The sequence below is a fragment of the Pangasianodon hypophthalmus genome, chromosome 25 (assembly GCF_027358585.1).
Source record: "Pangasianodon hypophthalmus isolate fPanHyp1 chromosome 25, fPanHyp1.pri, whole genome shotgun sequence".
NCBI lineage: Eukaryota > Metazoa > Chordata > Actinopteri > Siluriformes > Pangasiidae > Pangasianodon > Pangasianodon hypophthalmus.
In genome coordinates this window covers 1,530-13,905 of record NC_069734.1, presented here as the reverse complement: position 1 = coordinate 13,905, position 12,376 = coordinate 1,530, and the positions used below count along the sequence as shown (strand labels likewise).

Below are 12,376 nucleotides of genomic sequence, written 5' to 3'. Positions count from 1 at the left end.
TAGGGTTAGGGGGTTAGGGTTAGGGGGTTAGGGTTAGGGGGTTGAGGTTAGGATTCGAAATAAGGTTTTGGAGTTGAGGTTCCGGTCCAACCCAGGTGCGGAATGATGGTTGGAGTTGAGGTAAAAGCTCAGAAATTGTCTGGAAATAAAGTAAAGCATCACAATATTGTGGTTTTATAAAAAGTTATTCAATTTATTTTACTGGATCAAACCATGGCATTGACCGTCCCAGTGGAAGAAGTGCTGAAACCTAAAAAAAGTGCTGTAAGTGCTAGTAAAAGTGCTAACAATTGAGTCAAGTGAAAAGTGCTAATAATCAAAACAAGTGCTATATAAATACTTTAAACCATATTTACAAAGTGTGTATTTGTGCGTGCACAAATCCACCAAGTTGTGTTTAATCATCAAACCAAATCAAAACAAAACCAAACGCTCCACCGAGACGTCCATTATACAACGGATTGCTCCAGTATCAAGTGCTATTTTTACTCACAATAAATGTGACAGAATGGGTATAAAAAAGAACAAAGAAAAGAAAGGAGAAGAAGAAGAAGGAAAAGAAGAAGAAAAGAAGAAAAAAAAGAAGAACAAGGTAAAGAAAAAGAGCAGAGGACAAAAGAAAAACAACGGGGGAAAGAAGAGAATACTGTAAAAAGAAGAATGGGTTAGCCCTATTTCCTCTCTCTATATGGGTATCTCTGGTTCCAAGTCTCCAAGTCTAAGATGTTCTCCTAGTATTGAAGCCATGAGGATGGTCTGTGTGCAGTTTACTTATCCAATATGCTTCTCTTCTTCTTCTCTGTTCCCTGTTCCATGCCCTATTGGCCTCCAAACCCGAGATCCTGAGCTTCTGTATCCCAACCCTTGCAAAATGGCATATTAAGTGTGTGTTGCGTGGTCTGTGTTGAATGGAGTAAATGTGTTGTTTCAGCCTTTGTTCCAGACTGTATTCAGTTTCTCCAATATATCTCTTATGGCAGTGTGTGCAAGTGATCATGTAAATGATATTCGTGGTCTTGAGGTTTGTTCTTTGTGGCACTAGGTGTCCCTTGTTTCCCATCTCCACTGACCTGAGCTGTTGAAAATGTGTTGCTAATATAGGAGGAATCACTCGTCGGTCTGATTTCAAACTGGCCCTGACCAGGAGATCCCGTAGATTTTTATTTCTTCTATAAGCTGATATTGGTTTGAATGACCGAAGTGGTGCGTATAGTTCTTGTGTTTTTTGGAATTGTTGTTTAAGCTTATTGTTGAGGATTTTGGATGTTTCTGAAAAAGTCGTGACTATGGGGATGACATCCTTGGGTTCCGGCACCAATCGTGTTGGGTTATTTCTGAGATCCTGCAACGTGTCTCTTTTAATGGCTCTCAAGAATCTCTTAGAATACCCTCGGGGTCTAAGGGCTTTGAATAGAGTTTGTGTTGCTTCATGGAAATGTTGATCAAATGAGCAAATTCTATGAAATCGAATGATTTGTGATTTGATTACCCCCTTGAAAGTATGTCTAGGATGATAACTTGTTTTAAATAGTAGAGAGTGGGAATCAGTGGGTTTGAAAAACACTTTAGTATGTAGTGTTTTGGAATTATTCTCCGTCGGGATGGCAAAAACTGTGGTGTCTAAAAAGTTAATGTTATCCGAATTAAGAGTTGCTTTGACTTTAATGTGTTTATGATGGGAATTGGCCAAATTCAAAAAGGTGTCAAAATGTTCCCTGTCATGGTGCCAGACCCCAAAGATGTCATCCAGATATCGATAATACACTGCGGGTAAGTGGGGACACTTTGGAAACAATGTTTCTTCCCACTCAGACATATAAATATTCGCGTAGGCTGGAGCAAATTTCTTCCCCATAGCGGTTCCTTGAACCTGTAAATATAATTGAGAATTAAATTCAAAGTCATTGCGGGTTAAATTTATTTCCAACAGCTGAAGAAGTTCTGCATCTGGCCGGCTTGAATCTGGATACCTGTTAAAACATTTCGTTATTGCCTGCAATCCTGCCTCTGTACTGATATTTGTGTAAAGGCTTTCCACATCCACAGTGAATAGGAAGGCCGAGTCTGGAATTGTCATGTTCTTGATTTTGTTTATAAAGTCATATGTATCTTTTAAGTAACTGGGATGGAGTTGTGAGACAGGATTGAGGAAATAATCAATGTATTGTGCCACATTGTAGGTCTCACTCCCACAATCCGACACAATCGGGCGTCCCTGTGGAACCTCGGAAGGGACTGTCCACGCCTGTGGGTCTTTATGAATTTTGGGCAATAGATAAAATTTCCGCTGCCTTGGTGGGTTTGGACCAATAAGGTAATTAAACTGTTTAGTGTTAATGAAGCCTTTCTGTTTTAAGTCCTGTAAAATGGATGTTACCAATGATTGTGTTTCCTGTTGTAATGAGTGTGGAAGTAAAGTGTAATGATTGGTATTGTTTAATTGTCTATTTGCTTCTAGTAAGTATTGTTGTTTGTCCATTATGACGATCGCTGAGCCTTTATCTGCCGGTTTAATTATTATATCTTTGTTGGTTTGTAATTCTTTGAGTGCTCTGCGTTCTGTGGCGGTTAAATTATCTGCTTGATTGTTGGAAAAATCTGAAAGAGAATTGATAATCATCCTGTTCTTTTTAATCAACTGCTTTATAGGTAAACTGGTCTGTTCGGTGCTCGGTTCCCATCTGGATTTTTCTGTAAACTGTAAGTGTTCTTTACATTTTGTGTATTGGAAGTGGTCTAAAATTTTAAGTTGTCTATTGTAAGCGTGGACATCCCTCCCCAGCTCCCCCAAGTCCGTACCGCATGGCGTCGGGATGAAGGTGAGACCCTTGCTGAGTAAATCCTCCTGCGGACCTGTGAGACAAAACGTTTTGGATAGGTTAATGATGTTGGTGTGCTTTTTGTTGTCTGTTTTATTGCACTTCACCATTCCTAAAAGTTTAACTGATCCAACCAGTATGTAAACATTTGCGAAGCCGTTTCCGTGGTCCAGTGGATAGGGTCCCTCGGGTTCACCTTGAACCTAAGTGGGTGAAGTTCCTGCAATGGATTACCATGTGCCAGTATATGAGTGTTCAGTTTTGTTAGAGTTTCTTGTTGTCGTCTAGGTAGGATATCCGAGTAGTTTAATAATGGGGTGTAGATCGTGGCATTGGGAAAAACCACTGCAGCAATTCTCCACAGCTCTTGCAACTGTTTTTTTGTTGTACTTTCGAATGTTTGTTCTCTATTATTGATTCCTAATGATAGGACGACTTTTTGAGTGTTTGGATTAGGGGTTAATTTTTGTAACACCTTGGCTATATGTAAAAAGTTGGCTCCAGGGTAACTATCCACCTGAACATTTTCGTCACTAAAATAGGGAATTCTGGACAGGTTGGAGTCCCCTATAAACAAAACTGGTTTCTTTACTTCCAGTGTCCAATCTGCAATCTTTCTAGTGGTGTTAGGATGTCTAGTAGGAACCCAATGGTTCCTCACTTCACAGGTTTTTATTTGGGGCTCCACCCTGTCCGGATGTTCCACATGCAGGGGAGTCAACGAGAAAGAGGAAGGGGAAAGGGAAAGGGAGGATTCAGATCGGGCTTTTCTCAAGGACGTGGTCTTCCTTTCTGTAGACCCATTCATCACCTCCTTCCTCTCCTGCTTCCTATCCCCCTGGGTCGGCTCCCCCTGTGAATCAGCAATAGTAGGTTCTATTAGAACACTAACATTATTTAGGATTGCTGTTCTGTGAATTGTGGATGGAGTGTTAGCTCTCTGTTCTTGCTGCTTAAGTGTATTCAAAGGAACTTCATGTATTAATACACTAACTACCTTGGTCTTATCGGAGTTGTTGTTTAAAGGCCGAGGTGTTCCATTGCTTTTCGATAAATGCATCTGTGGAGAACTTGCCACAAGGTTTGTGTCGTCTTTACTCGGACTCTGTTTGGAGGAAGAAGAGGAAGAGATTGAAGAAGACAACGAAGAAGAAAAAGAAGAGGCGGCAGTGGAAGAAGGATTAGAGGAGCTGTTTGATACTTGGATAGGCAAACATGCAGTTCCTCCATTTTCTGTTTCCACTAGATTCTGTTCCATTTGTGTTTTGGCCTTTTCTATTATGTCTTCCCTCAATTTGTGTTTGAATCTACCTTTGGCCCATTTAACTGCTATCTGCCATTCTGTTTCCTCCATTTTGTGGATTCGATTCAGTAGTTCTGCTTTCACTTGAACGTAATGGTCTTTGAGGATCTGCATATTTGCCTTCATCCAATTTTGTGTGTTTTCCGTAATTCTATGTAGAGTTTGTTGCTTGGGGCATGCCGGTTTGATAAACTGTGTAAGTTTGTGTGTTTGTTTAGACATGCCCTTTGGAAAAATTTGCGTATGTAGAGCTGTTGTCACAATGTCTTCATGGTGTGTGGCCTGTAAGAATTTAAAATACAACTTCCTCAAATGTCTATCTAAAAATTCCCTGGGTTTTGAGTTGTGTAGATGCTGGTCTGTGTGTAGTGTTTGTTCCACCCCATCTGTTTCCAAAGTCTCCAACACTGTGAATCTGTTTGTTAAGGGAATCATTGTGCCTGTAAAAAAACTCCTTTCGAGGAAAAAAAAGGTTAAAAGAAAGGAAAGATAAAAACCAAAAGGAGAAAAGTCTTCATTGGTCTTACCCCATGAGTATGCTGATAAGAATCCTTGGGAAAAGGATCCTGTAGCTGATTAACAACTCAGTTCCTTACCAGAAGGCCTAAGCGGCCTAGGAGTTCACCAAACAGGAAGTTTTGTAGGCCCCTCTGGCTTGGGTGTTGTACTCCAAAAAGAAGGGGGAATAAAACCGAAAAAAAAGGAGGGGGGAATAAAAACCCAAAAAAAAGGAAGGGTTTAAAAATGTGAGTACTCACAAAACAGTTTAAAAAGGATTTTTCTCCATTAAAAAAATTTTTTGTGTAAAACAGGACACAAAAATTGGCAATGTTTTCCCCGTCAAACAGTATCTTTTTGATGTGCAGTTCACGGTGCTTTTTGAGTTCGACGTCCTAACGTTTCGCAGGGAATCCTGCTTCTTCAGAGGACATACCTAGGGTTAGGGTTAGGGTTAGGGTTAGGGTTAGGGTTAGGGGTTAGGGTTAGGGGTTAGGGTTAGGGTTAGGGTTAGGGTTAGGGTTAGGGTTAGGGTTAGGGTTAGGGTTAGGGGGTTAGGGTTAGGGGGTTAGGGTTAGGGTTAGGGTTAGGGTTAGGGTTAGGGTTAGGGTTAGGGTTAGGGTTAGGGTTAGGGTTAGGGTTAGGGTTAGGGGTTAGGGTTAGGGTTAGGGTTAGGGTTAGGGTTAGGGTTAGGGTTAGGGTTAGGGTTAGGGTTAGGGTTAGGGTTAGGGTTAGGGTTAGGGTTAGGGTTAGGGTTAGGGTTAGGGTTAGGGTTAGGGTTAGGGTTAGGGTTAGGGTTAGGGTTAGGGTTAGGGTTAGGGTTAGGGTTAGGGTTAGGGTTAGGGTTAGGGTTAGGGTTAGGGTTAGGGTTAGGGTTAGGGTTAGGGTTAGGGTTAGGGTTAGGGTTAGGGTTAGGGTTAGGGTTAGGGTTAGGGTTAGGGTTAGGGTTAGGGTTAGGGTTAGGGTTAGGGTTAGGGTTAGGGTTAGGGTTAGGGTTAGGGTTAGGGTTAGGGTTAGGGTTAGGGTTAGGGTTAGGGTTAGGGTTAGGGTTAGGGTTAGGGTTAGGGTTAGGGTTAGGGTTAGGGTTAGGGTTAGGGTTAGGGTTAGGGTTAGGGTTAGGGTTAGGGTTAGGGTTAGGGTTAGGGTTAGGGTTAGGGTTAGGGTTAGGGTTAGGGTTAGGGTTAGGGTTAGGGTTAGGGTTAGGGTTAGGGTTAGGGTTAGGGTTAGGGTTAGGGTTAGGGTTAGGGTTAGGGTTAGGGTTAGGGTTAGGGTTAGGGTTAGGGTTAGGGTTAGGGTTAGGGTTAGGGTTAGGGTTAGGGTTAGGGTTAGGGTTAGGGTTAGGGTTAGGGTTAGGGTTAGGGTTAGGGTTAGGGTTAGGGTTAGGGTTAGGGTTAGGGTTAGGGTTAGGGTTAGGGTTAGGGTTAGGGTTAGGGTTAGGGTTAGGGTTAGGGTTAGGGTTAGGGTTAGGGTTAGGGTTAGGGTTAGGGTTAGGGTTAGGGTTAGGGTTAGGGTTAGGGTTAGGGTTAGGGTTAGGGTTAGGGTTAGGGTTAGGGTTAGGGTTAGGGTTAGGGTTAGGGTTAGGGTTAGGGTTAGGGTTAGGGTTAGGGTTAGGGTTAGGGTTAGGGTTAGGGTTAGGGTTAGGGTTAGGGTTAGGGTTAGGGTTAGGGTTAGGGTTAGGGTTAGGGTTAGGGTTAGGGTTAGGGTTAGGGTTAGGGTTAGGGTTAGGGTTAGGGTTAGGGTTAGGGTTAGGGTTAGGGTTAGGGTTAGGGTTAGGGTTAGGGTTAGGGTTAGGGTTAGGGTTAGGGTTAGGGTTAGGGTTAGGGTTAGGGTTAGGGTTAGGGTTAGGGTTAGGGTTAGGGTTAGGGTTAGGGTTAGGGTTAGGGTTAGGGTTAGGGTTAGGGTTAGGGTTAGGGTTAGGGTTAGGGTTAGGGTTAGGGTTAGGGTTAGGGTTAGGGTTAGGGTTAGGGTTAGGGTTAGGGTTAGGGTTAGGGTTAGGGTTAGGGTTAGGGTTAGGGTTAGGGTTAGGGTTAGGGTTAGGGTTAGGGTTAGGGTTAGGGTTAGGGTTAGGGTTAGGGTTAGGGTTAGGGTTAGGGTTAGGGTTAGGGTTAGGGTTAGGGTTAGGGTTAGGGTTAGGGTTAGGGTTAGGGTTAGGGTTAGGGTTAGGGTTAGGGTTAGGGTTAGGGTTAGGGTTAGGGTTAGGGTTAGGGTTAGGGTTAGGGTTAGGGTTAGGGTTAGGGTTAGGGTTAGGGTTAGGGTTAGGGTTAGGGTTAGGGTTAGGGTTAGGGTTAGGGTTAGGGTTAGGGTTAGGGTTAGGGTTAGGGTTAGGGTTAGGGTTAGGGTTAGGGTTAGGGTTAGGGTTAGGGTTAGGGTTAGGGTTAGGGTTAGGGTTAGGGTTAGGGTTAGGGTTAGGGTTAGGGTTAGGGTTAGGGTTAGGGTTAGGGTTAGGGTTAGGGTTAGGGTTAGGGTTAGGGTTAGGGTTAGGGTTAGGGTTAGGGTTAGGGTTAGGGTTAGGGTTAGGGTTAGGGTTAGGGTTAGGGTTAGGGTTAGGGTTAGGGTTAGGGTTAGGGTTAGGGTTAGGGTTAGGGTTAGGGTTAGGGTTAGGGTTAGGGTTAGGGTTAGGGTTAGGGTTAGGGTTAGGGTTAGGGTTAGGGTTAGGGTTAGGGTTAGGGTTAGGGTTAGGGTTAGGGTTAGGGTTAGGGTTAGGGTTAGGGTTAGGGTTAGGGTTAGGGTTAGGGTTAGGGTTAGGGTTAGGGTTAGGGTTAGGGTTAGGGTTAGGGTTAGGGTTAGGGTTAGGGTTAGGGTTAGGGTTAGGGTTAGGGTTAGGGTTAGGGTTAGGGTTAGGGTTAGGGTTAGGGTTAGGGTTAGGGTTAGGGTTAGGGTTAGGGTTAGGGTTAGGGTTAGGGTTAGGGTTAGGGTTAGGGTTAGGGTTAGGGTTAGGGTTAGGGTTAGGGTTAGGGTTAGGGTTAGGGTTAGGGTTAGGGTTAGGGTTAGGGTTAGGGTTAGGGTTAGGGTTAGGGTTAGGGTTAGGGTTAGGGTTAGGGTTAGGGTTAGGGTTAGGGTTAGGGTTAGGGTTAGGGTTAGGGTTAGGGTTAGGGTTAGGGTTAGGGTTAGGGTTAGGGTTAGGGTTAGGGTTAGGGTTAGGGTTAGGGTTAGGGTTAGGGTTAGGGTTAGGGTTAGGGTTAGGGTTAGGGTTAGGGTTAGGGTTAGGGTTAGGGTTAGGGTTAGGGTTAGGGTTAGGGTTAGGGTTAGGGTTAGGGTTAGGGTTAGGGTTAGGGTTAGGGTTAGGGTTAGGGTTAGGGTTAGGGTTAGGGTTAGGGTTAGGGTTAGGGTTAGGGTTAGGGTTAGGGTTAGGGTTAGGGTTAGGGTTAGGGTTAGGGTTAGGGTTAGGGTTAGGGTTAGGGTTAGGGTTAGGGTTAGGGTTAGGGTTAGGGTTAGGGTTAGGGTTAGGGTTAGGGTTAGGGTTAGGGTTAGGGTTAGGGTTAGGGTTAGGGTTAGGGTTAGGGTTAGGGTTAGGGTTAGGGTTAGGGTTAGGGTTAGGGTTAGGGTTAGGGTTAGGGTTAGGGTTAGGGTTAGGGTTAGGGTTAGGGTTAGGGTTAGGGTTAGGGTTAGGGTTAGGGTTAGGGTTAGGGTTAGGGTTAGGGTTAGGGTTAGGGTTAGGGTTAGGGTTAGGGTTAGGGTTAGGGTTAGGGTTAGGGTTAGGGTTAGGGTTAGGGTTAGGGTTAGGGTTAGGGTTAGGGTTAGGGTTAGGGTTAGGGTTAGGGTTAGGGTTAGGGTTAGGGTTAGGGTTAGGGTTAGGGTTAGGGTTAGGGTTAGGGTTAGGGTTAGGGTTAGGGTTAGGGTTAGGGTTAGGGTTAGGGTTAGGGTTAGGGTTAGGGTTAGGGTTAGGGTTAGGGTTAGGGTTAGGGTTAGGGTTAGGGTTAGGGTTAGGGTTAGGGTTAGGGTTAGGGTTAGGGTTAGGGTTAGGGTTAGGGTTAGGGTTAGGGTTAGGGTTAGGGTTAGGGTTAGGGTTAGGGTTAGGGTTAGGGTTAGGGTTAGGGTTAGGGTTAGGGTTAGGGTTAGGGTTAGGGTTAGGGTTAGGGTTAGGGTTAGGGTTAGGGTTAGGGTTAGGGTTAGGGTTAGGGTTAGGGTTAGGGTTAGGGTTAGGGTTAGGGTTAGGGTTAGGGTTAGGGTTAGGGTTAGGGTTAGGGTTAGGGTTAGGGTTAGGGTTAGGGTTAGGGTTAGGGTTAGGGTTAGGGTTAGGGTTAGGGTTAGGGTTAGGGTTAGGGTTAGGGTTAGGGTTAGGGTTAGGGTTAGGGTTAGGGTTAGGGTTAGGGTTAGGGTTAGGGTTAGGGTTAGGGTTAGGGTTAGGGTTAGGGTTAGGGTTAGGGTTAGGGTTAGGGTTAGGGTTAGGGTTAGGGTTAGGGTTAGGGTTAGGGTTAGGGTTAGGGTTAGGGTTAGGGTTAGGGTTAGGGTTAGGGTTAGGGTTAGGGTTAGGGTTAGGGTTAGGGTTAGGGTTAGGGTTAGGGTTAGGGTTAGGGTTAGGGTTAGGGTTAGGGTTAGGGTTAGGGTTAGGGTTAGGGTTAGGGTTAGGGTTAGGGTTAGGGTTAGGGTTAGGGTTAGGGTTAGGGTTAGGGTTAGGGTTAGGGTTAGGGTTAGGGTTAGGGTTAGGGTTAGGGTTAGGGTTAGGGTTAGGGTTAGGGTTAGGGTTAGGGTTAGGGTTAGGGTTAGGGTTAGGGTTAGGGTTAGGGTTAGGGTTAGGGTTAGGGTTAGGGTTAGGGTTAGGGTTAGGGTTAGGGTTAGGGTTAGGGTTAGGGTTAGGGTTAGGGTTAGGGTTAGGGTTAGGGTTAGGGTTAGGGTTAGGGTTAGGGTTAGGGTTAGGGTTAGGGTTAGGGTTAGGGTTAGGGTTAGGGTTAGGGTTAGGGTTAGGGTTAGGGTTAGGGTTAGGGTTAGGGTTAGGGTTAGGGTTAGGGTTAGGGTTAGGGTTAGGGTTAGGGTTAGGGTTAGGGTTAGGGTTAGGGTTAGGGTTAGGGTTAGGGTTAGGGTTAGGGTTAGGGTTAGGGTTAGGGTTAGGGTTAGGGTTAGGGTTAGGGTTAGGGTTAGGGTTAGGGTTAGGGTTAGGGTTAGGGTTAGGGTTAGGGTTAGGGTTAGGGTTAGGGTTAGGGTTAGGGTTAGGGTTAGGGTTAGGGTTAGGGTTAGGGTTAGGGTTAGGGTTAGGGTTAGGGTTAGGGTTAGGGTTAGGGTTAGGGTTAGGGTTAGGGTTAGGGTTAGGGTTAGGGTTAGGGTTAGGGTTAGGGTTAGGGTTAGGGTTAGGGTTAGGGTTAGGGTTAGGGTTAGGGTTAGGGTTAGGGTTAGGGTTAGGGTTAGGGTTAGGGTTAGGGTTAGGGTTAGGGTTAGGGTTAGGGTTAGGGTTAGGGTTAGGGTTAGGGTTAGGGTTAGGGTTAGGGTTAGGGTTAGGGTTAGGGTTAGGGTTAGGGTTAGGGTTAGGGTTAGGGTTAGGGTTAGGGTTAGGGTTAGGGTTAGGGTTAGGGTTAGGGTTAGGGTTAGGGTTAGGGTTAGGGTTAGGGTTAGGGTTAGGGTTAGGGTTAGGGTTAGGGTTAGGGTTAGGGTTAGGGTTAGGGTTAGGGTTAGGGTTAGGGTTAGGGTTAGGGTTAGGGTTAGGGTTAGGGTTAGGGTTAGGGTTAGGGTTAGGGTTAGGGTTAGGGTTAGGGTTAGGGTTAGGGTTAGGGTTAGGGTTAGGGTTAGGGTTAGGGTTAGGGTTAGGGTTAGGGTTAGGGTTAGGGTTAGGGTTAGGGTTAGGGTTAGGGTTAGGGTTAGGGTTAGGGTTAGGGTTAGGGTTAGGGTTAGGGTTAGGGTTAGGGTTAGGGTTAGGGTTAGGGTTAGGGTTAGGGTTAGGGTTAGGGTTAGGGTTAGGGTTAGGGTTAGGGTTAGGGTTAGGGTTAGGGTTAGGGTTAGGGTTAGGGTTAGGGTTAGGGTTAGGGTTAGGGTTAGGGTTAGGGTTAGGGTTAGGGTTAGGGTTAGGGTTAGGGTTAGGGTTAGGGTTAGGGTTAGGGTTAGGGTTAGGGTTAGGGTTAGGGTTAGGGTTAGGGTTAGGGTTAGGGTTAGGGTTAGGGTTAGGGTTAGGGTTAGGGTTAGGGTTAGGGTTAGGGTTAGGGTTAGGGTTAGGGTTAGGGTTAGGGTTAGGGTTAGGGTTAGGGTTAGGGTTAGGGTTAGGGTTAGGGTTAGGGTTAGGGTTAGGGTTAGGGTTAGGGTTAGGGTTAGGGTTAGGGTTAGGGTTAGGGTTAGGGTTAGGGTTAGGGTTAGGGTTAGGGTTAGGGTTAGGGTTAGGGTTAGGGTTAGGGTTAGGGTTAGGGTTAGGGTTAGGGTTAGGGTTAGGGTTAGGGTTAGGGTTAGGGTTAGGGTTAGGGTTAGGGTTAGGGTTAGGGTTAGGGTTAGGGTTAGGGTTAGGGTTAGGGTTAGGGTTAGGGTTAGGGTTAGGGTTAGGGTTAGGGTTAGGGTTAGGGTTAGGGTTAGGGTTAGGGTTAGGGTTAGGGTTAGGGTTAGGGTTAGGGTTAGGGTTAGGGTTAGGGTTAGGGTTAGGGTTAGGGTTAGGGTTAGGGTTAGGGTTAGGGTTAGGGTTAGGGTTAGGGTTAGGGTTAGGGTTAGGGTTAGGGTTAGGGTTAGGGTTAGGGTTAGGGTTAGGGTTAGGGTTAGGGTTAGGGTTAGGGTTAGGGTTAGGGTTAGGGTTAGGGTTAGGGTTAGGGTTAGGGTTAGGGTTAGGGTTAGGGTTAGGGTTAGGGTTAGGGTTAGGGTTAGGGTTAGGGTTAGGGTTAGGGTTAGGGTTAGGGTTAGGGTTAGGGTTAGGGTTAGGGTTAGGGTTAGGGTTAGGGTTAGGGTTAGGGTTAGGGTTAGGGTTAGGGTTAGGGTTAGGGTTAGGGTTAGGGTTAGGGTTAGGGTTAGGGTTAGGGTTAGGGTTAGGGTTAGGGTTAGGGTTAGGGTTAGGGTTAGGGTTAGGGTTAGGGTTAGGGTTAGGGTTAGGGTTAGGGTTAGGGTTAGGGTTAGGGTTAGGGTTAGGGTTAGGGTTAGGGTTAGGGTTAGGGTTAGGGTTAGGGTTAGGGTTAGGGTTAGGGTTAGGGTTAGGGTTAGGGTTAGGGTTAGGGTTAGGGTTAGGGTTAGGGTTAGGGTTAGGGTTAGGGTTAGGGTTAGGGTTAGGGTTAGGGTTAGGGTTAGGGTTAGGGTTAGGGTTAGGGTTAGGGTTAGGGTTAGGGTTAGGGTTAGGGTTAGGGTTAGGGTTAGGGTTAGGGTTAGGGTTAGGGTTAGGGTTAGGGTTAGGGTTAGGGTTAGGGTTAGGGTTAGGGTTAGGGTTAGGGTTAGGGTTAGGGTTAGGGTTAGGGTTAGGGTTAGGGTTAGGGTTAGGGTTAGGGTTAGGGTTAGGGTTAGGGTTAGGGTTAGGGTTAGGGTTAGGGTTAGGGTTAGGGTTAGGGTTAGGGTTAGGGTTAGGGTTAGGGTTAGGGTTAGGGTTAGGGTTAGGGTTAGGGTTAGGGTTAGGGTTAGGGTTAGGGTTAGGGTTAGGGTTAGGGTTAGGGTTAGGGTTAGGGTTAGGGTTAGGGTTAGGGTTAGGGTTAGGGTTAGGGTTAGGGTTAGGGTTAGGGTTAGGGTTAGGGTTAGGGTTAGGGTTAGGGTTAGGGTTAGGGTTAGGGTTAGGGTTAGGGTTAGGGTTAGGGTTAGGGTTAGGGTTAGGGTTAGGGTTAGGGTTAGGGTTAGGGTTAGGGTTAGGGTTAGGGTTAGGGTTAGGGTTAGG

General features: G+C 46.0%; 1 protein-coding gene across 3 annotated transcripts; it reads right to left on the bottom strand.

Annotated features, from left to right (window-relative positions):
- Positions 1-484: 484 nt before the first annotated feature.
- LOC128317445 (uncharacterized) lies at positions 485-5,039 on the bottom strand. 3 transcript variants are annotated; one of them, XM_053229310.1, is made up of 3 exons: positions 4,650-5,039; positions 3,817-3,924; positions 485-3,672 (listed from the first exon to the last, which is right to left on the bottom strand). In XM_053229310.1, the coding sequence occupies exon 3, from the start codon at positions 2,927-2,929 to the stop codon at positions 719-721; it is 2,211 nt and encodes a 736-aa protein (XP_053085285.1). In that variant the 5' UTR covers positions 2,930-3,672; positions 3,817-3,924; positions 4,650-5,039; the 3' UTR covers positions 485-718. The 3 variants fall into 3 exon arrangements, with proteins under 3 accessions (XP_053085285.1, XP_053085286.1, XP_053085287.1); XM_053229311.1 differs by having other exon boundaries at positions 4,719-5,039; XM_053229312.1 differs by having other exon boundaries at positions 3,817-5,039.
- Between the last annotated feature and the right edge of the window lie 7,337 nt (positions 5,040-12,376).

Coding starts and splice junctions, on each gene's coding strand:
- LOC128317445 (XM_053229310.1), bottom strand. CDS start 2,929: ATGGTGAAGTGCAATAAAACAGACAACAAAAAGCACACCAACATCATT.